The following is a 21,304-nucleotide window of genomic DNA, read 5'->3' as shown; positions in this document are numbered from 1 at the left end:
AAAAAAAAAAAAAAAAAAGAAGGTCTTATATAGTCCAGGTTAGTCTCAAACTTGCTGTCTAAGAATGACTTTCAACTTCTAATCCTCTGGCCTCTACCTCCTCAATTATGGAATTTCAGGTGTGTCACTATATCCAACTTTATGTGGTACTTGAGATTAAACCCAGAGTTTTGTGTATGCAAGGATTCATTTTGGCTCATAGTTCAGTAGTATGTCATGGGAGTAAGTCACAGTAGCAGGAACATAATGCAGCTGATCACAATGCACTGCAGTCAGGCAACCAAGAAAGGAATGCTGGTACTCAGCTCACTTTTCCAGCCCATGACACAGACCACTCACAGTCTTCCCACCTCAATTAATCTAACCTAGAAACCTCTTTACAGACATTTCTAGCAATTTGTCTCCTAGATGATTCTACATCCTCTCAAGCTAACACTAAACATTAGCCATCACAGGCTGCTTTAGAAAAAAGATACACTGGGCTCTTGAAATGTCTCCATGAGTAAAGGCAATGGTCACTAAAAAGCCTGACAACTTAAGTTTGATTTCCACAACCCACATGTTAGAAGGAGAGTACTCAGCTAGGTTAGTTGTCCTCTAACTTCCACATGGTATGTATACACACCACAAATAATAATAATAATAATAATAATAATAATAACAACAACAACAACAACAACAATAATATAAATGTCTGAGTTGACTTCTTAGAAAGGATATGCCTATTGTTCACTGTCACCTTTCCTCAGAGGCTATGATGCCTAGTGCACAGAACTCTGCTTCCTCCTGCTTCTCTACTCTAGGAAGGTACTTAGAGCACAGAGGCCCATCCAGAGCAGCCAAGGTTCACTTAATGAGGAAGAACTTGATCCAGCCTGAGCCTTTCAAACCCCTCTCTCCCTGACAATCATTCCTGAATTTTTTTTTTATTCTTTCTTTCTTCCTTCTTTCCTTCCTTTCTTTACATACCAAATGCTGCCTCCCTCCTGGTCTCCCCTCACAGGATTCCTCCCCCATCCTCCCTCTCCTTCACCTTTGAGAGGGCAGACACACACACACACCCTGGTATCTCCCTACCCTGGTGTATCAACTTTCTGCAGGATTAGGCACATCTTCTCCCATTGAGGCCAGACAAGGCAGCCCTGTTTGGCCTGTTGTGGAAGGAATATCACAGTCAGTCTACAGCTTTAGGGAGAGTCTATGTTCCAGTTACTGGGGTTCCCACATGGAAACTGAGCTGCACATCTGTTACATATGTGTCAGGGCCCTTTATACCCCACAGACCCAAAGAGGTTAAACAAGAAGGAAGGCCCAAGTAAGAATGTTTAAATCCCACTTAAAAGGGGAAACAAAATAGTCGTGGGATGCAGAGAGAGGGAGAGGGGAGGAGGAAGAAAAAAGAAGAGCAGGATCAGGTATGAGGGGAGACAGGAGGCCCAGAGAGCCAGTAGGATGAATAGAAATATACAGCTGCCAGGGGTGGGAGTTGGGGAAAAACCTTTATAAAGTCCCAGAGACCTGAGATGGGGGAGGCTCCTAGGACTCAATGTGGGTGGCCTTAGCCAAAATACCCAACAGTGGGGACATGGAACCTGAAGAGGCCACCCCCAGTCAGACAGGACCCCTAGTGGAGGGATGGACACAACAAGACACCAACAAAACTTTCCATCCAAAATTGTTCCTGTCTAAAAGAAATGCAAGGACAAAGATGGAGCAGAGACTAAAGGAATGGCTGATCAGTGATCGGCCCATTTTGAGACCCATCCCATGCGCAGGCACCACTCCCTCACACTATTAATAATGCTATATTGTATTTGCATAACATAGCAGCCCTCTAAGAGGCTCTACCCAGCATCTGACTGATAAGGATGCAGATAGCCACAAACACTGGACAGAGGTCAAGGATCCCTATGGAAGACTTAGGGGAAGGACCGAAGGCCCTCAAAGAGATGGCAACCCCACAGGAAGACCAACAGTGTCAACTATTCTGGACCTCTGAGGGGTCCCAGAGACTGAGCCACCAACCAAAGAGCATACACAGGCTGGTCCCAGGGCCCCGGGACTTATGTAGCAGAGGGCTGCCATGTCTGGTCTCAGTGGGAGAGGATGTGACAAATCTTGCAGAAAGTTAATACACCAGGGTGGGGGTATACCCAGGGGAGTGCTCAGAAACTGAACCATCAACTAGAGAATGCACACAAAGCCTGAAATGTTTTTAAACTGACCAAAAAAAAAAAAAAAAAAAAAAAAAAAAAAGCAAGAACACCAAACAAGCATCAGTATTCTGACAATTACTGAAGAGTAACCAACAGGTGTATTCCAACAGTATCCAAAGACTCACCTTCCCCTTTAGTAACATATTCAGCCATCTGAATTGACATTTTGCTACCTTTTAAGCTTTGAGGATTTTTTGGGGGGAGAGGTTCTTTGTTTGTTTAGTTAGTTTGGTTTTTTGCTTTGGTTTGCTTTTGGGTTTTCCATTTGTTTGTTCAAGACAGGTTCTCACTATGTAGCTCTGGCTATCCTAGAACTATGTAGACCAGGCTGGCCTCAAACTTACAGAAATTCAAGTGCCTCTGCCTCCCAAATCTTGGGATTAAAGATATGTGCCACAAAGTCCAGCTTTGTTTTTATTTGTTTGTTTATTTGTTTACTCCCTCTAATTGGATACTACTGATGGGAAAACATCTGGAGCAAGTATCTAGGGCCAGTGCACTCCATCCCAGGCAGTGGTTAGTGGTTTGGGGAATGAGTATGTGGTGGAATAACTGGTGGTTAGTAATTATTATATATCACAGGGTTTGGCATCATCCAAAAAACTTCATCATGCTGGCCTCCTCCTCTTCAGAGAGATTACAGAATTGACTGTTTAGAGCTTTTTCCTCTGAGTTAGCATTCATTTTCCTTGTCTTAATTGGATCCAGCCCCCAAGCCCGTGAGTAGAAAGGCATCCTTCAAATACCAGGTCCCTGCCATCCTAAGTCTAGAAGAATCACTGCCTAGCTTCCTATTTTCTTTCCTTTCTGCTCAGTCTCAATTCTTCAGTGACATGAAAAACGTAAGATGAACCCATCCTAGGCTACCTTTGATCTGGCCAAAAGAGAGATGGGGTCAGCATGAAGCATCTTCAAGGAACACTGCCTCAGAACCAGGGAAAACTATTTGCCTTGAACATTTGCTCAAATGCAAATATTTATTTCTGGGAAAACAACGAAAACAAACCACTTCCAACTCAGGGGGAAGGGTGAGTTTGCCAAACATTTTTCACAGTTAAGACAAACATTTGGAAAACATTTTCCTATTGGTCCTCTACCCTTATGTAATCTTTCTTTGCCATGCTGAAACATTTCCTAATTTATCATCTACCGTGCTATGACATGGAATTGTTTTGTGTGTGTGTGTGTGTGTGTGTGTGTGTGTGTGTGTGTGTGTGTGTGTGTCCAGGCCTGTAGATCAGGTCAATCTCAAGTTCCATCCACACTGTTTTTTGTTGTTTTGAAGACAGGGTCTCAATATGTGGCCCTGGCTGGCCAGGTAACTCTCTATGTGGAACAGGCTGGCTAACCAACTCATAAAGATCCACCTGCCTGGGTACCTCCCAAATGCTGAGATTAAAGGTGTGTGCCTCTATGCCTGTCTGTCAACTTTTTTTTTTCTTGGACAGGAACTCTTCCTGTCCTGGAACTCATCAGTTAAGTTCAGTAGAGCCAATCAGTGAGCCCAAGACCTAATCAGTGAGCACAAGTCTATTTACCCAGCTTTTCACCATTTTCACATGGATTCCTGGAAGTTTTCATCTTGTACAGCAAGCTATTCTCACCACCTATTTCCTTTAGGGTCTCTACTGTCCAGTTCTCCTTCCCACAACAGAGACACAGCACCACAACTTATTCTGGAAATTCTTTTGAATACCAATAATGGTAAAAGCACACCCTCCTCTGATACCATCATCCCCTATATTTAACACACACACACACACATACACACACACCATGAATGCAGGCCTATGGACATCCATCTAGACACTGAGGTGACCTATATTAATGAAGTCAACATCCCAATTCATTCCATTCCCACTATTCCTTATCATAGATGTTGTTTGCATGACCTAATGTACTTGATCTAGGCATATTAATAACAATATTAGGACAAAGCAGATCATAACCCTCTTGAAGCTGCTTTTCCTGGCCACTTGTTGACTCTTCTTCAGACTCTTTCTACTTCAAAAGAGCTGCCAAGATTCAACCAAAATGGAATTATATTTGAAATGATGTTTCACAACACCTTTTATCAACTATGCAGGCCAATTACATTGGCCAGGCTCCCTCTGTCCTATACATGGGTAATTCCTCACCTTTCCCCTGCCTGAGATAGGTAAATTCAGAACTACACCTCAATACCAATCAAAGGCAAAGACATGGCCTCCTGTCTCCTCATCATTAAGCAGTGGCATCATACTGCTTCTGGATAGGATTCCAAGTTGATCCCCAAGGAGGGCAACAGACAATACATGCATGCAGAGAAATAGAAAGAGGGAGAAAGGGAGAGAGAAAAAGAGAGAAGGAAAGGGGGAGGCAGAGAAAAGGAGAGGGAGAGGGAGAGAGATTAACAAGGACTCTGGATGCAATTACTCATAAAATTAGTGCTGAAGAATACAAAGGGGATTAACCCTGCAAAAACCTTGCTAAGGGAAAGGCCATTTCATGCTCCAACTTTAGGAAGGAGAAGGGGTACCAATCTCCTTCTAACTTCCACTTCTATATTAAAGAAAACTATAGGAACCTAAGCATGTGTCTAAGATATCACCCTCAGGCAGTGTCTACGGTCAAGCATAACTTAAGAAGTAGGAAAGCTATTGTGAGGAGAGTTAGAACAGGGTAGGCCCATATCAGCTAGCCTGCCCACCACATACCTCCCAGCTCTACCAAGGACATGCTGCTACCAATGATGTTGCTCTCTTATCACTGCCCCCATGTGCTTTGATGCCCTGTTCTTTAGGGACAAGTCTTTAGTATAGCCCCACCAGGAGAAATACCATATGGCTAACCTTGTGAGGTGGTCTGAATAGGTATGGCCACCATAGACTTAGGTGTTTGAATCCCAGCCCATAGAAAGTGGCACTATTAGGAGGTGTGGCCTTGTTGGAGAGGGTGTGACCTAGATAAGGAAGTATGTCACTATGGGGGTGAGCTTTGAGGTCTCCTACACTCAAGCTATACCCAGCATGGCATACAGTCTCCTTCTGTTGCCTGCTGATCAAGATGTAGAACTCTTGGCTCCTCCAGCACCATGTCTGCCTGCACACAGCCATGCTTTCCCACCATCATGATAATGAACTAATAAACCCCTGAAACTTTAAGCCAGCCCCAATTAAATGTTTTTCCTTGCTGGGCAGTGGTGGCGCACGCCTTTAATCCCAGCACTTGGGAGGCAGAGGCAGGCAGATTTCTGAGTTTGAGGCCAGCCTGATCTACAGAGTGAGTTCCAGGACAGCCAGGGCTACACAGAGAAACCCTGTCTTGAAAAAGAAAAAAAAAAAAAAAAAGTTTTTCCTTTATAAGAGTTGCCATGGTCATGGTGTCTCTTCAAAGCAACGAAACCCTTAACTAAGATACCTTGATAATCTGAAGTGCTATTAGGCAGAATATAGGCAAAGGGAAAACATAGGTAGAATCAGAGCCATAAATGGACACATTTTCATGTGCAAGTGAGCATGTACATATATGTACATATTCTACTCACTTTTCAACTACAGAGATCACCCCCAGTAAGGGGATACAATTATACTTTTGTTTATGTGTGTGCATATATGTTTACAATGTCTGTGCATGTGTGTGCTTGTGTATATGGAAGCCAGAGAACAGCCTTGTGTGTCATCCCCAAAATAATATTCAACTCCTTTGAGATAGGGACTCTCTTACCAATTAGGGTAGACTGGGACTAGCAAGCCCTAGGTTTTCCACCTGTCTGTACCTCCCCAGCTCTGACATTAGAAGTGCATGTCTGTACACCTGACATTTTTACATGGGTTCTGGGGATTGAACTCTGGTACTCATGCATGCAAAAGAAGCTCTTTATAGACAGAATCATTTCCCTAGCCTTCAGTTATACTATTTAACTAGAATCACCTAATGCAAGGATTTCTCTATTGTCCATTAACCATATAAAAGGAAACTCAACCCAAGTAACCTCAAGTTGGCATTTGACATCAAAATCCAGATGGGAAGCTATGGTTCCTATTTGTTCCTTTTAACAGGAAGGCTGACAGATCCACTTGCTGTCACCATTACAACCTTGTGGGTATTTACATTGAAAAAAAAATACCTTGAGCAGTCAAGATGGCTTAGCCAGTACAGCCACTTGCCACCAAGCCTCCCAACCTCATCTCAATCACTAGGACCCACACAACAAAAAGAAAGAACTGATTCCTATAGGTTATCCTCCAACTTCCAAACATGCACCCTGGTACATTCACATAATAAAGGAAGTGTAATTTTTTTTTTAATGTCTTAAAGCAATGAGGCCAAGCATGAGCTCCTTAAAAAAAAAAAACAAAACAAAAAAACAGAAACAGAAACATACCACCCTAAGAAGTCAGCCTGAGCCTGGTGCAGTGGTAATGCTCACCTTTAACCCCAGCACTCTGAAGGCAGAGGCAGGTGGATCTCTGAGTTAGAGCCCAGTTCCAGAACAGCCAGGGCTATACAGAGAAACCAACCAAACAAACAAACAAACACAAACAAAAGTATCAGTCTGGGTTTTTTTTGTTTTGTTTTGTTTTGTTTTGTTTTGCTCACATTTCATAGAAGAAACGATTGTTTAGGAACATGGTGGGAGTTGTTGCAAAGTCCACAACTCAAGTGACTTTGAGCTAGTGACATCCTTTCTTGCTTCTTGATTTCCCAAAACAAGAAGCCAGGAGTAACCTCTTTCTGGAAATACAGGCAGACAGAAAGCAGGTTTCTGCCACTTAACCAGGTTGGAATGTTCTTACATGTTTATCTCCTTTTGCTTTCTGGATTTTTTTTTTACTTGTTTATTTATTGTGTTTTGTTTTTTGTTTTATTTCTACTTTTCCAGAGTTTCTCTGTGTAACCCAGGCTGGCCTGGAACTCACTTTGTAGACCAGGCTGGCCTCAAACTCTCAAAATCTGCCTGCCTCTGCCTCCCAGTGCAAGGATTAAAGGCATGTACAACCACTGCCTAGCTTCCTTTTGCTTTCTGGGCAGACCCTGGAAGCTGTCCTTAGAGGTTCACTTCATCCTTGCTGTTTTAAAAAAAAAAATATTGATCTTCCACAGATTACAAATCCCTAGAGCCACAAAGAGCCCAATCAAAAGAGGCCTGATTTATAAATGTCTGTCAAGAAGATGTTCCCAGTTAACTCTGGCACAATTTCAAATAGAGTTCCTGGCTTCACACAAGAAAGAAAAAGTAACTAATTGTCTTACTGTTTCAAATGCTTTCCTTCCTTTGCAAGTATGCTTCATCTGAGGTATTGTTTAAAAGGTTTCAAATCTTACAAGAAATGTTCTTTAATGTTCTTTTAGGAGAAATCACTGTGAAGTTGTGCAGTCTGACTTTGACATCTTTATCTTCTTTCTATTTTCAGTCTAGTCTGTTGAGAAGTGGAAACACTTCAAATTGCTTTGCCCTGTTTTCACCCTCATTTTAGATCACTTCTTTGAAGTCTATGTAAGTTTCTTTTTTTTTTCCCTTCTGTCTTTGATTGGTGGTCTGAGAATAGCCCCCATAGGCTCATATATTTGAATATTTGGTCCCCAGTTAGTGGACTGCTTAGGTCCACTAAGATGTAGCCTTGGAAAAGGTATGTTCCTGAGCATGTACTTTGAGGTTTCAAAAGTCCAAGTCCAGGCTCTCTGCCTTCTGCTTGTGGATCAAATGTAAGCTCTTGCCAGGCATTATGAGTGGCACACACCTTTAATCTCAACATTTAGGAGGCAGAGGCGGGAAGATCTCTATAAGTATGAAGACAGTCTTTTTTTTGTTTTGTTTTTTGTTTTTTGTTTTTTGTTTTTTGTTTTTGGAGACAGGGTTTCTCTGTGCAGCTCTAGCCGCCCTGGAACTCACTCTGTAAATCAGGTTGGCCTCAAACTCAGAAATCCAACTGCCTCTGCCTCCCAAGTGCTGGGACTAAAGAGTGTGACCCCACTGCCAGGCATGAAGACAGTCTTATCTACTACATAGTGAGTTCCAGCACAACCAGAGAATCTGTCACAAAAAAAAAAAAAAGAAATAAAAAATAAAAAGGAAGCTCTTAGCAACTGCTTCAGTGTCATGCTTACCTGCTGCTACTATAATACTTGCTATGATGGTCATTGACTCACCCTCTGAAACTGTGAGCAAGCCCCCAATTAAATGCTTTCGCTTATAATGCTTTGGTCACAGTATCAATTTACAGCAACAGAACAGTGACTAAGCCACCTTACAGAACATATTTTCCCCCTCTTCAAAAAATGACTTTTCAATATATACTCACACTAGAAATTTCAAAAAAGATCATGGAGCCAGGCATGGCATAGTAGTACATATCTGTAAACCCACAACTTGAGAAACAGAAGAAAAATAATCATGAGTTTGAGGTCAGCCTCAGCTACACGGTAAGATGTTATCACACAATGAAAATAATTTAAAAAAAACTAAAGGAACATGGGGTTCTATGTGTGTTTATACGATACTCTTCATTAAAATCAGGAAAGACAGTTGCTCAATTTAGGTAAATTTCCCAACAATAAATGAAGGGAGGTGGAGGAATATGGTGGCTCACCACTACCACTATCTCCGTTCCTGAACTAAGTAAACTGAGTTAGTCCCAAACTCTACAAATCTACCTGGAGCTGCCCAGCCTACCCTCTCCTTTGTCTCCCTCTCAGTACTATGTCAGAGCATATAACCTGGTCCCAACAGAAATCCAGAAGGGAGGGCAGCCTCTATCCCTCAATCTTAAACTGCAACCAGGTGCTACAAGAGGCTTTGTTGGTTCCCAACCAAAGAGTTTTCCTATTTGTTTTTTGATGGTTTCCATCAGAAAGAGCTGATTTTGTTTGTTTGGTTTGGTTTGGTTTGTTGTATGCTTGTTTGAGGCAGGCTTTCTTGTATAGCCCCAAAACTCTCTATGTAAATCAGTACTGGAAATAAAGGCATACACCACCAACGATTCTGATGAAAAAGCACCACACCCTAGAAAATCAGCAGTTTGCTTCCAGAATCAAGCCTATCTCTCATGAATAAACCTGGATTCTTTACTTTTTCTGATTTTTTTTGTTTTTTGTTTTTTGTTTTTTAAGACAGAATCTCACTCTATAGTGTAGGCTGGTCTCCAACTCATGGCAATTCTTACAGACATAAGTCTCACCTGGTACAAGTATAATTTTAAATCATTTTTAAATTACAGATGCATCCTTCAGGCCATTGTCCAAAGTCTAGACACAACAAAGTCCATAGTGTCTACTCAGCTGCAGAACTGATACCCTAATCAGCCTCAACTCTTTATGGAAAAGAAAATATCCAGCCCTGTTCATACCTAATTTTCTAATTTAAAGAGGCTAAAACAGGATTGATGCTCTCAGTGGTAGAGTATATGCCTAACAAGCATAAGACCCTGAGTTTAATCCCAGGCATCACCAAAAATAAATAAATAAAAGTAAACCATGTGCTCAAATTGTTTTTTGTTTTGTTTTGTTTTGTTTGAGACAGGGTCTCACTATGTAGCTAGCCTGAAACTCAATACATAGACCAAGCTGTCCTATAACTCAGACATATGGCTGACTCTGTCTCCAGAGTGCTGAGATTTAAGGAATGCACTACCACACCAGACCCAATTGTCTTTTTTAGTCCATCTCTAAATGTATTTATCCAAGGCTGATATCCAAAGTATCACTTCTGCCAAGGATCCTTCAAAAATCCATTGATGAATGAACGTTTTACTCTTATAAGAGTTCAAAAGACAATTTAAGAATTTTTTTTTTTTAAATGAGAATGGGTGGAGGATTCAACCAGGAAGAGATTGTTTTCTTTTTAAAAAAGTAACATGATTGCTCCACATCCCATACCTTCTCCCCACCCAACCCCCATCTCCTCCTGGATGCCACCAGCCATCCCACCTGACCTCTAAATTCCCTGGGGCCTCCAGTCTCTTGAGGGTTAGGTGCATCTTCTCTGAATGAACACAGAACCCAGAAGTCCTCTACTGTATGTGTATTGGGAACCTCATATCAGCTAGTGTATGCTGTCTGTTTGGTGGTCCAGAGTTTGAGAGGTCTCTGGGGTCCACATTAATTAAAACTGCTGGTCCTCCTACAGTATCTCCTTTCACCTCAGTTTCTTTCAGCTTTCCCTGGGATGTGGAGCAATTAGAGGGTGAATGGGCATGGGGAGCAGGGAATGGAATATGGAATGTAAAAAATAAACTAAAGGCTGGGTAGTAGTGGTGCACACCTTTAATCCCAGCACTTGGGAAGCAGAGACAGGTAGATTTCTGAGTTGGAGGCCAGCCTGGTCTACAGAGTGAGAAAAAAAAATGGATTTGTATATCACATGACCTGTGGGTTTCATCTTGACTAAACTAAAGATTTTAAGATACAACTTCTAGAGAAAATTAATTATTGTAATATATAAACATGGTATTTTGAATAATTATTCTTTTTTTTTTTCCGAGACAGGGTTTCTCTGTATAGCCCTGGCTGTCCTGGAACTCACTCTGTAGACCAGGCTGGCCTCTAACTCAGAAATCCTCCTGCCTCTGCCTCCCAAGTGCTAGGATTGAATAATTATTCTTGTAGTCTTTTTCCAAAATAAAGCCCAAATTTATACTACAAAAAAAAAAAAAAAGGAGCATGATTTATACAAATGGAATGTGTTCTCTAGTGTCTGAATGATAGTTAAATGAACAATATTGTCTTCACTTTCTAAAAATAAATCTCAATGATAGCACTTTTTCATTAGTAATATCTAGATGTTATAACAAGGCACTGTAGCTCACACCAGTAATTTCAGTACTTCAGAGGCTGAGGCAAGAGGATGCTGCCAGTTTGAGGCCAGCCTGGGCTACACAGGAAATTCCAGGCAAATGTGTAAAAAAAAAGTCTATATTCATTGGCAACAAATATTAACTTTAAATATTGCCCAAAGGCCTAGATGGTTTCCTAAGAATGTTGACAGTCCCCAGGAATGGGTTGAGAGCTGAACAGTGCTTGCTTGGAAAAAGCAAATGTGGTCATGTGTAGAACATTTCTGAAACCCACTTGGGCTTTCTTAAAGCCTGCAGTGCAGGCCCAAAGGCCATCATTTAGCAAGCCACTACAAGAGCTCTGGCTTTTAAAGACATCACTTAAGCAAGGATTGGTTTGGGTACTGAAAGATCAGGATCTTTTAAGAGTTTAGAATCTGACAAGCAGCATCTAAACTACTGAAAGATGAGAGTCTTGTGGGCCTTTATCTGATGCTTATAAAAACAGGCAACTAGATGAAGCACAACTGTCATTTGGAAATCTTCTGTTGGAAAGCCAGGCCTTCTGAATGTTGCTTTTGGTTTCTCTATCTCGATGTTGTAGATATTGAAAAATAAGATAAATGATGAAGAGGCAGTTTTATTTAACAGCTTAACAGCATTGTGTTGAATAGGCCAGGCTGCTTTCACACATGCCAGATGCCAAAAAACAAAAACTATCACTCTTCTGAGTCCTCAGATTGAAGAGAGAAGCTCTGGGTAACTCTGTCTCTCCTCAGAGCTGTTGTGGACTACAAGCTTCAGAAATACTCAGTCTTCTGACAACTTAGACCAACCATGTTCCAGGTCCAGCATCAGAAACTAAGGACTCAAGGGGAAAGTAGGCTTCTAATCTGCCATGGAATGCCAAGCCTATCAAAAGCAAAGCCTACTTCTCCCAACTCTAGACACTGGCTCCTTTCCTCCTGCTAGCCTCCCTGGCCTCTCCCAGGCCCCAAGTTCACCTTCTCCTAGGTCCCTAATCTTGATCATCAGACAGATACAAGCAAAAAGTCACAGCCTTATCTAGGAAAATTTTCTTGTACAGTCTGGTTTTCAGAAATTGTGACAAATAGTAGAGTCATTCTGTTCCAATGCTTGCTAGCCTCAAAAGCAAGGATGTATGTCCAGTCCTCTGAAATCTTTATAATCAGATAGGGCTATGACTGCTAGCCTGTGAAGAAAGGAAAGGTAATTTCTTGTAAATGTTCCTCTCACCAGTACTGCTCCATAGCAATTCAACAAATCTAGACGTAAGAGAGAAAAAGGAAGAAAGGAAGGAAGGATGAAGGGGAGGGAAGAAAGAATGAAGGAAGGTAGGAAGGAAGGAAGGAAGGAAAGAGGTAAGAAAGGAAGGAAAACTTTTACTGCAAAATAAACCAAAAAGAAATATACAAAAGGCATTCTTCAAACACTCTCACTAACAATAGTTCAACAAGAACTTGCCTGCCAGTTTTCTGAGATTCTGAAATGTAAATAGATAGACTTGGTCTTGGTCCCTTTTCATTAAATGCTTAATCACTTAGCTCATTTTCATAAATTGGCATGAATTTTGTCTTAACTTATTTCTTTGTTCCTTAACTATTTCTTGGGAAAGCTTAATGCCTAGGAAAGATCAAAACCAACTTGATGCTTTCTCACACAAGACAAATAAACAAGTCACACAATACACTTCAGTAGGTTTAGCATTTTGAAATTAGATTACCATATTTTGTTATTTCAAAACAACCTAAAAGATGGCTTGGCAGTTAAAAGCACTGGCTGCTCTTCTAGAGGTCCTGAGTAAAGTTCCCAGCAACCATGTGGTGGTTCACAACATCTATAATGGGATTTGATGCTCTCTTCTGTCATGCAGGCATACAGGCAAATAGAGAACTCATATACATCGAAATACACAAATAAAGAAATAAACAAATCTCAAAACAACTATCACAAACGTAGAACTTAGAGGCAGGCAGATCTCTGTGAGATCAACCTGATCTAGAGTCAGTGACCACACAGTGAGATTCTGTCTCAAACAAAGGGCGGTGGTGGTGCATGCCTTTAATCCCAGCACTTGGGAGGCAGAGGCCAGCCTGGTCTACAGAGTGAGTTCAGGACAGCCAGGGCTATAGAGAAACCCTGTCTTGAAAAAACAAACAAAACAAAACAAAAAAAAAGAAGAAGAAAAGAAAAGAAAGAAAGAAATAGAGAAAGCAGCCAGGCAGTGGTGGTACACAGCTTTAATTCCAGCACTTGGGAGGCAAAGGCAGGAGGATCTCTCTATCCCAGGCCAGCCTGATCTACAGAGTTCGTTCCAGGATAGCCAGGGCTACATAGAGAAACCTTGTCTGGAAACAAAACAAAACAAAACAAAAAACTGTTTAACAAACAAGAAAAAAGAAAGCAAACAAATTCATTTGTTTCTTTGTTTTGTTGGTTGGTTGGTTGGTTGGTTGAGACAATGTCTCACTAGGCATATTCCTGGCTGGCACAGAACCCACCATGTATACCAGGGGGACCTCAAACTCAGAGACCACTATCCTACCTCTTGTGTGCTGGGATTAAAGTTGTGCATTTCTACATATGCCCAGCTTTTCACTCTCACTTTTAATAAACTTTCACTATTTAAGGAAAGAAATCTGGGCATGGCGGCACAGACCTGTAAATCCCAGCACTTGGGAAGTGAAGGCAAGAACACCAAAAATTCAAGGCCAGCCTGCTTGGGAGTTTAAGGTCAGTGTGGACAGCACAAACTTTGTCTCAAAGGGGTGGGGGTAGGGGGCCCAAAGGTACACACCAATATGGGCAAATCACTTTACAACATTCACAAAGTATATCTGTCTTTAAGGTTTGTACTGTTTAGAACAAATGTGGCTTTTATTTGAAAGCCACATTTAAAATTGTTTACAATATATTTTGGGAAGAGAACTTGCTTAAATTTCACATTCACCAATTATATTTCTCATCTGTAACCATTCGAAAGAATCTTCAAGAAGTGTTTTAAAACATTTTAGACAACTTGGTGCTTTGAAGTTTGCTTGTTTTCCATGTACTACAAAATTAACCTAGCTGGAATTTTTCTTTCTTTCTTCTCTCTATTTTTTAATAGTATCTCACATTAACTTGGACATGAACTCCAAGACAGGGCGACTGACCTTGAATTTAGGATCCTCTTGTCTACCTCCCAAGGGCTGGACTGATAGTCCAATGTAACCACACCCAGTTTATTCCCAGATAGGAATCAAAGCCAGGGGTTTTAGGTCCTACTAGATCAACAAACACTTTTTTTGTTTGTTTGTTTGTTTTTCCAAGACAGGGTTTCTCTTTGTAGCCCTGGCTGTCCTGGAACTCACACTGTAGACCAGGCTGGCCTTGAACTCAGAAATCCGCCTGCCTCTGCCTCCCAAGTGCTGGAATTAAAGGCATGTGCCACCACCGCCTAGCTTTAGGTCAACACTTTTATATCCTAGCCTTTTTGTTCCATTTATCTTTCTCTTCCTCCCTTTCTCAATTCCCATCATCCTCTTCCCTTTTTCCCCCTTTCCTTTCTTCCTTTTACATAAATGGAAAAATAGTGCTAAGGACCAAATCAAGGCCTTCTGTAGACGACACAAGAATTCTATCTCTTAAAACATTCATTTCTGAATATCTAAATAATACAGTTATTTGGAGAATTACTAAAATTCAGTAAGATGACTTTAAGTTGAAAACTTTTAAAAGAACATGTGTTTATTTCTAGACTCTTCCATGTTAATTGGGATAAGTTCAAAGTCTTAATAAAGTCCCAGCCTTTACTGAATAGAAGTACTTAAAATTGTAGACTCTCTTTAGACATAAAAGAAGAAATATTAAATACAAGTTTTAAAATGAAGCTTCCACGTACATGATTAATTTATTGCTCACACTTCAATCTCTCTGTTTCCTTTCAGGCAAGCCCTCTCATCTGGAAGGCATTCTTAAAAGCTGTTTCTCACCAGGAGATGTCTATTGAACTCTCACAGGAAAACTAAAAGACTTTAAAAGGAAAAAAAAAACAAAGGGCACATTCTTGAGCACTTCTAATCACAGTAATTTGGCCCCAATGGGAGTCCATCATTCCATTTATACTTCTAGTCCACAGCTTTCTTCTCTAAGACTCCAGAAAAACCTATATACTAACCCGACAAACAAAAATACCAGCCAGTAAATTCATTTCAGTAAAAACAATGGGACTAATAACCGGAGATGGGGAAAACTTTCCAACTCAAAGTGAAACATACCCAAGTAAGTCAATGCTGAGGGAAGAATAAATAAATGAATAGCATAAAGAATCCAAGGGAGCTGATTCCCTTGGCAATAGGATAAATCAGTGGATCATACAAAGGCCTCCAGGACCAGAGATTCCCATAGAATCATACCCAGAGATTTCCCAAGAAATAATTTTAGAATTAATAGACAATTTGCCCAACCTAGAGTCCTGAAATGTACCATTGTGTCCCACCACTAGGTGGCAGGCTGCAAAGCTTGCAGGCAGGAGCTTTCTTCACCTCCAGACACTGCTCCCAGCCCAGTGAAGAACTTCCCACTCTACACCTAGTTCTACTTCACTAAAAATGTCAGGTTAGTGGAGGTGAGAGAACAAAAACTTTAGTCCCACCTCTAAAAAAGTTAAGGGGAAGGGCAGTAGAGGAGGGAGACCTGAATATCTGAAACTCTACTCAGTTTTCAGAGCATTGCCTCCTTTGGGGACTTCCAAAACAAGCTTTCCAGCTGGCTGTTTTAGGATGACAAGTGACCTGAAAGTGCCAAGATGAGTTGCTGAAACCCAGCACAAGGTGGGTTGTATACCAACACACACCATGTACTGAGCCACAAGGTGATGGAATGGGATGGATAACATGAGTTGTTTTATTGCTGGCCAGAAAGTCTTCATTCATCAAAGTGACTGAATGAAAATATTATGAAGTAGAGATGGCATTTTCCCAGGCTACTTGCAGATAATCCTTTTGAAGGGAAAAACCTTACTCAGTCTGTCCTGGATATCAAATACAGACTTCTTCCAGGAAAGGAAAACAACAACAAAACAAAACAAAAAAACCTTTCCCTTCTTATAGAATGGTTGGTTGCACACCAGAATCCAAATCTTGGCAAATTCGATGTTACATAAATTCCAAGTTTTCCTAAATATGTATGTTTACATTTATGCAACACAAACCTTTTAGGACATCGAAGTTTCTGACACCCCAAACACTTTTCAACTCAAGAATCAAAAATTAAAATGCCTGGTACAGGGTATTACTAAGAATCTTACCCATTCCTGACAGCTAAATGCAGGACACTTAGTGAAATACATACAAAACACAGCAGCACACTTGCCTATAACTAAGCCTTATCTACCTCGGGGTGGGAGTTGGGGTGGTTAATAACAACAACCCACCCTAAAAAAATTATTCTCTCAGTGACTTGTAAAGCCACCTTTTCACTATTCTATAAACTGGCTAATTACTCAACATCTTACTTTGCCTTTAAAAGGCTTCCTTCCACACGACGACGGGATTTCCCTAAGAAAATTTCCCAGAGGATGATTTCCACCAATAGTCTTGATCAACTCAGCCTGCACAAGGAAAGACTCGGTTTTTGCTAATTCCAACCCCCCCCCCCAACACACACACACACACACACACACACACACACGAGAGAGAGAGAGAGAGAGAGAGAGAGAGAGAGAGAGAGAGAGAGAGAGAGAGAGAGAGTGTGTGTGAGTTTTTCACACTCTTAAAACCATCCCGGGCCAACTCTAAAGGCTGTTTTATTGGCACGTTTTCTTGCCTCTATCTCCTAAAAGAATGCTTTTCCAACTGCCCTTTCAACAGCTGCGAAGACCGAACGATTTCTAAGGTTCAGCTTGAAACTAGAGCATCTTAATTCGTCCCTGCAACTGTCTTTGCCCCAATCCTAATCTTCTGAGCCCAAAGGCAGGAGCCCCTCAATATTTGAAGACAGATCTCCAAGATGTACCACTCGCACCAACTCACTGAGAGCATCCTGCACGCCCGCTTGTCACCCGACACCCGCACCCCGGCCCGCGGCAAATGAGCCGTGCACGCACCGGACTACCCAAGCTTACCTTCCCGGGCTTTCAGCAAGACCGTGTTGGCCACGATGTTTTCCAGCTCCATTGACAGTCGGCAGTCAGCGAGGGAGCCGGCCGGCGATGCTGTCGGCTTCTGGGGTGATGCCGGTGCCGCTGCTCGAGCTGCCGCTGCTCGAGCTGCCGCCGCTGCTGCCAAACCCCAGAGCAAGCAGTCTGCCTGCTACCGCATTATTCTTTCTACGAGCCCGCGGAGTTTCCCCCTCTGCACCGAAGAGACGCCGTCGCCGCTTCTTCCTCCCTCTGTGTCCCCCCTCCCCCCTCCCTCAACACTTTCCCCCCCCACCCCCCACCCTCCGCGCGTCTCTGTCACTCCATTCTCCTCCCCTCCGGCTCCCTCGGATGCTTTAATGCTTCGGATGTTTCAGCCTCCCCTCGTTCCCCTCCCGGGGGTGTGGTACTCCAGACTCGAGCCGCCGCAGCGCGCAGGCGTCGGCCCAGAGGCAACTCCCACCGCGCGCTCTGAACGCGGGGAATGCTGGGAATTGTAGTCCGGCGTCTGACGAGGCGGGGGCTCTACTGCACCCGGACTGTGGAGCAGGACTGCTGCAGGTATGGCGCTGAGCCCAGGCGGCCCAGACTCGCCGGCAGGAGAGTCAAGAACGACTCAGCCAAGGTGGAACCCCTACTCCTGGAGCGCAGAGTCCCTTTCCTGTCCCGCCAAGATCCAAGAAAGCGGAAAGCACAAGCCAAGGCGGTAGAACGCTGCTGTGGGAGGCCCAGGAGTGAGCTGAGACCGGAGCGAAGGCGCTCCCCTGGGGTTCCGCGAGGCCCGCCGTCTGCCGCTCACAAGCGCCAGGTCGCTGACAAAGGTGCACTTTGTTTCCGGGCAGCGAGGGGTTCGTCAGCCCGGGGCGACCTGGCGGCCGCTGATCTCTAAGCACGTCGCATGAGCTCCCCCTGTCGACAGCGCGTCTACGCGAACCAGAATGCGGGCGCCTAGGACTCCCGGGATTTCCACGCTCAGCAGCTTCGCTTTGCAAACCCCGGAGCCCAAAACCCCACGATTTTTATTACAACCAAACATATTGTAGTCGAGTTACTAAAAACACATAAGAAATCGAATCTGCTGTGGGAATGTTGATGAGTAACAAGCCAGGCCATCGCCTAGCCAGCGTGAAAAGGCATTCAAATTCCAGGCTTGTTTATCTTGGAGCACTTGGCTCCTTACACTTTCAGGACCTCGGACTCCAGATCTGATCCCAGCTCCTCTTCCCCCAAAAGTTCTAACGCTGGGAAATTGGCTCTCCGGTCACCTGGGGTGGTCACCTGGGGTCTTTCGAGGAGAGTCCTAAGGGCTAGGGGCGGGGCTGCCAGGCCCCAAGGAACAATGAGGCCTTTGCCTCCTCTGAGCCTTTCGGGCCGGATATCCGTTCTGAAACTAGGTCTGAGGCTTCTGTGTCCAAAAGAAGGAAAAGCCTGCTGTCCCAAGAGCTGCCAGGAAGTAGGGAGGGGCCTAGAGAAATGGAGAACAGTCATTAAGCGTTGGAGCTAATGGCGTTTTCAGAGTGTAGTCACCAGACTAGAGCTGGTTCTAACAGTTACTGATAGTCTTCCTAGTGAGTATATCTGCCACCATCACTTGCCTAGTGTCTGGATTTGGATCAGAGGGCCTCGCTTATCTGCAAGAAGAGTTAAGTTTGCTTGTCAGAAGACAGAGTTGAGCAAACAACTTGAGCACCTGGAACCACAGGAATTACTGTTCTAAGCAACCCAAACTTAGACTTTACTACAAACTCTTATTCCCAGAGCCCTAACTTGTGATGAAGGAGTCTCTCAAAATGAAAAGAAAGACTACTAAAGTGGGCAGCACCATAGAACACAATTGCAGTGGCCATTAGTCAGGAGCCTAGATCCAACTTAGCCCAATGTTAGTATAATGACTTTTAAAAAATGTATTTATTTTATGTATATGAGTACACTGTGGCTGTACAGATGGTTGTGAGTCATCATGTGGTTGCTAGGAATTGAACTCAGGATCTCTGCTCGCTCCAGCCCTGCTGGCTCCAGCCCAAAGATTTATTTATTGTTATATGTAAGTACACTGTAGCTGTCTTCAGACCACCAGAAGAGGGCATCAGATCTCATTACGGATGGTTGTGAGCCACCATGTGGTTGCTGGGATTTGAATTCAGGACTTTCAGAAGAGCAGTCCGTGCTCTTACCTACTGAGCCATCCCACCAGCCCATTTATTGACATTTTTTCACCATTTTTTTTCACCTTTTTTTTTTTTTTGAAACAGGAATTCATAGAACCCAGGCTGGCCTGTAACTCCTGCTGCCTGGGTCCTCTGTAAAAGCAGTAAGTGCTGTTAAAAACTAAGCCATAATATTTCATCTCCATAACATTTTTTTGTTTTGTTTCCTTTTTTGAGACAAGGTTTCCTTGTGTAGCCCTGGCTGTCCTGGAACTAGCTCTGTATACCAAACTGGCCTCAAACTCAAAGAGATCTGCCTGCATCTGCCTTCCAAGTACTGGGATTAAAGATATATGCCACCACTGCTGGGGCTCCATAACATTTTTCAATGACTAAATTTGACCTGGTCACAAATGTCCTGTTCTGTGTTTACCAGTCCTAAAGATTTTTTGTTTGTTTGTTTGTTTGTTTTTGTTTTTTTCGAGACAGGGTTTCTCTATATAGCCCTGGCTGTCCTGGAACTCACTCTGTAGACCAGGCTGGCCTCGAACTCAGAAATCCACCTGCCTCTGCCTCCCAAGTGCTGGGATTAAAGGCATGTACCACTACCACCTGGCAGCCCTAAAGATTTTTAACAATGCAGATTCTGGTTAAAATACAGATGTAGGTCTATGACAGATCCTGAAATTTTGCAAGGAAACAGACCATCCACCCTCTTGAGTAGCAAAGCTCTGTTAACTGTAACTCATACCACTCTTTATTTTCTAATATCCAGCCCCGGCCCAAGTCAGCAGTAGTTTTACCTCTCTGCTAGATAGAAGCATGCTTGTTTGCCTCTCTGTAAAGGCCTGCCTTTCTCCACTTTACAGATATGAAGCATATCCAGAAAAAGTCCTAGGAGATACAACAAGTAGGTCTTAGCTTGTACAGTTCTCTGTCCACTACAGGGTGATGCATCCTTCCTACAAAATAAATGGTTGTAGGTCAAGTTATCTGTGCCTCTCTGAGGAAATTAGGACATCCAGTGCAGGAATGGAACAATGATAATATTTATTCAACTCCATGGGAGAACCAGGACTGTGCTAGCTGTTTGACATGGGTTATCAGCTTGAACACAATGTCCGGATGAGATAGGGAATATAGCTGTATTTTGTAGGTAAGAAGAGGTTTTATTATTTTCCTGGGGTTACACACTAGTAAGTAAAAGTCCTAGCAACAGTGGTGCATACCTTTAGTCCCAGTGCTTGAGAAGCAGAGGCAGGAAGACCTCTGACTTCAAGGCCAGCCTGGTCTACAGAGTGAGTTCCAGGACAACCAGTGCTACACAGAGAAACCCTGTCTATAAATAAATAAATTATAGGATTTGAACCTGGCCAATAGATCAGAGAGTTCATTCACTGATCACTGCCTGACACAGATTGGATGCAATGACTTGGTTCTGAACTTTGTTTTGTTGCCAGAGTGAACTTGTAAGAAAAAGCAGGCAGTTGCTAGGCAGTGGTGGCAAATCCCTTTAATCCCAGCACTTAGGAGGCAGAGGCAGGTGGATTTCTGAGTTCGAGGCCAGCCTGGTCTACAGAGTGAGTTCCAGGATAGCCAGGACTACACAGAGAAAAACTAAAAAAAAAAAAAGAAAAGAAAGAAAGAAAAAAAGAAAAGAAAAGAAAAAGCAGGCAGTTGACTAAATGGTTAAGATTTTAGGGAGTTTTCTATTCCCATCCATAATTCCACTGCAATCATTTCATTCTTTTCAATTAGCTACAGTATAATTCACGGTCCCCCTTGAAAAATTAGTTTGTTTTGAGGAAGAGTCATCAATTAAGTGTCAATAACTAATTAGGGAATTGTTGACAGTCAACAGAGAACAAGAGTGGAAATCGAAGTGAGGATCCTGTGAGTATATGAAAATGAGAAAGACAAAAGCTGACAAGCTGCACACTGGATCTGCTGAGCTAAAAATGAAAAAAAGCCAGGCGGTGGGTGGCACACACCTTTAATCCCAGCACTTGGGAGGCAGAGGCAGGTGGATTTCTGAGTTCAAGGCCA

At 42.8% G+C, this 21,304-nt stretch overlaps 1 protein-coding gene across 4 annotated transcripts in view; it reads right to left on the bottom strand.

Moving 5' to 3' along the window:
- Positions 1 to 17,986, bottom strand: part of Grk5 (G protein-coupled receptor kinase 5) — a 204,612-nt gene extending 186,626 nt beyond the window's left edge. For 3 of the 4 annotated variants that reach the window (XM_031390885.1, XM_031390887.1, XM_031390888.1), the window contains exon 1: positions 17,097 to 17,986. In XM_031390885.1, coding sequence (XP_031246745.1) covers positions 17,097 to 17,148 — 52 coding nt within the window. In that variant the 5' untranslated portion in view covers positions 17,149 to 17,986. The remainder of the gene's footprint in view (positions 1 to 17,096) is intronic. The other variant, XM_031390889.1, reaches the window with a different exon arrangement.
- Positions 17,987 to 21,304: the final 3,318 nt, after the last annotated feature.

Source organism: Mastomys coucha, unplaced genomic scaffold (assembly GCF_008632895.1).
Source record: "Mastomys coucha isolate ucsf_1 unplaced genomic scaffold, UCSF_Mcou_1 pScaffold21, whole genome shotgun sequence".
Taxonomy (NCBI): domain Eukaryota; kingdom Metazoa; phylum Chordata; class Mammalia; order Rodentia; family Muridae; genus Mastomys; species Mastomys coucha.
This window is presented reverse-complemented; position numbering and strand designations above follow the sequence as displayed.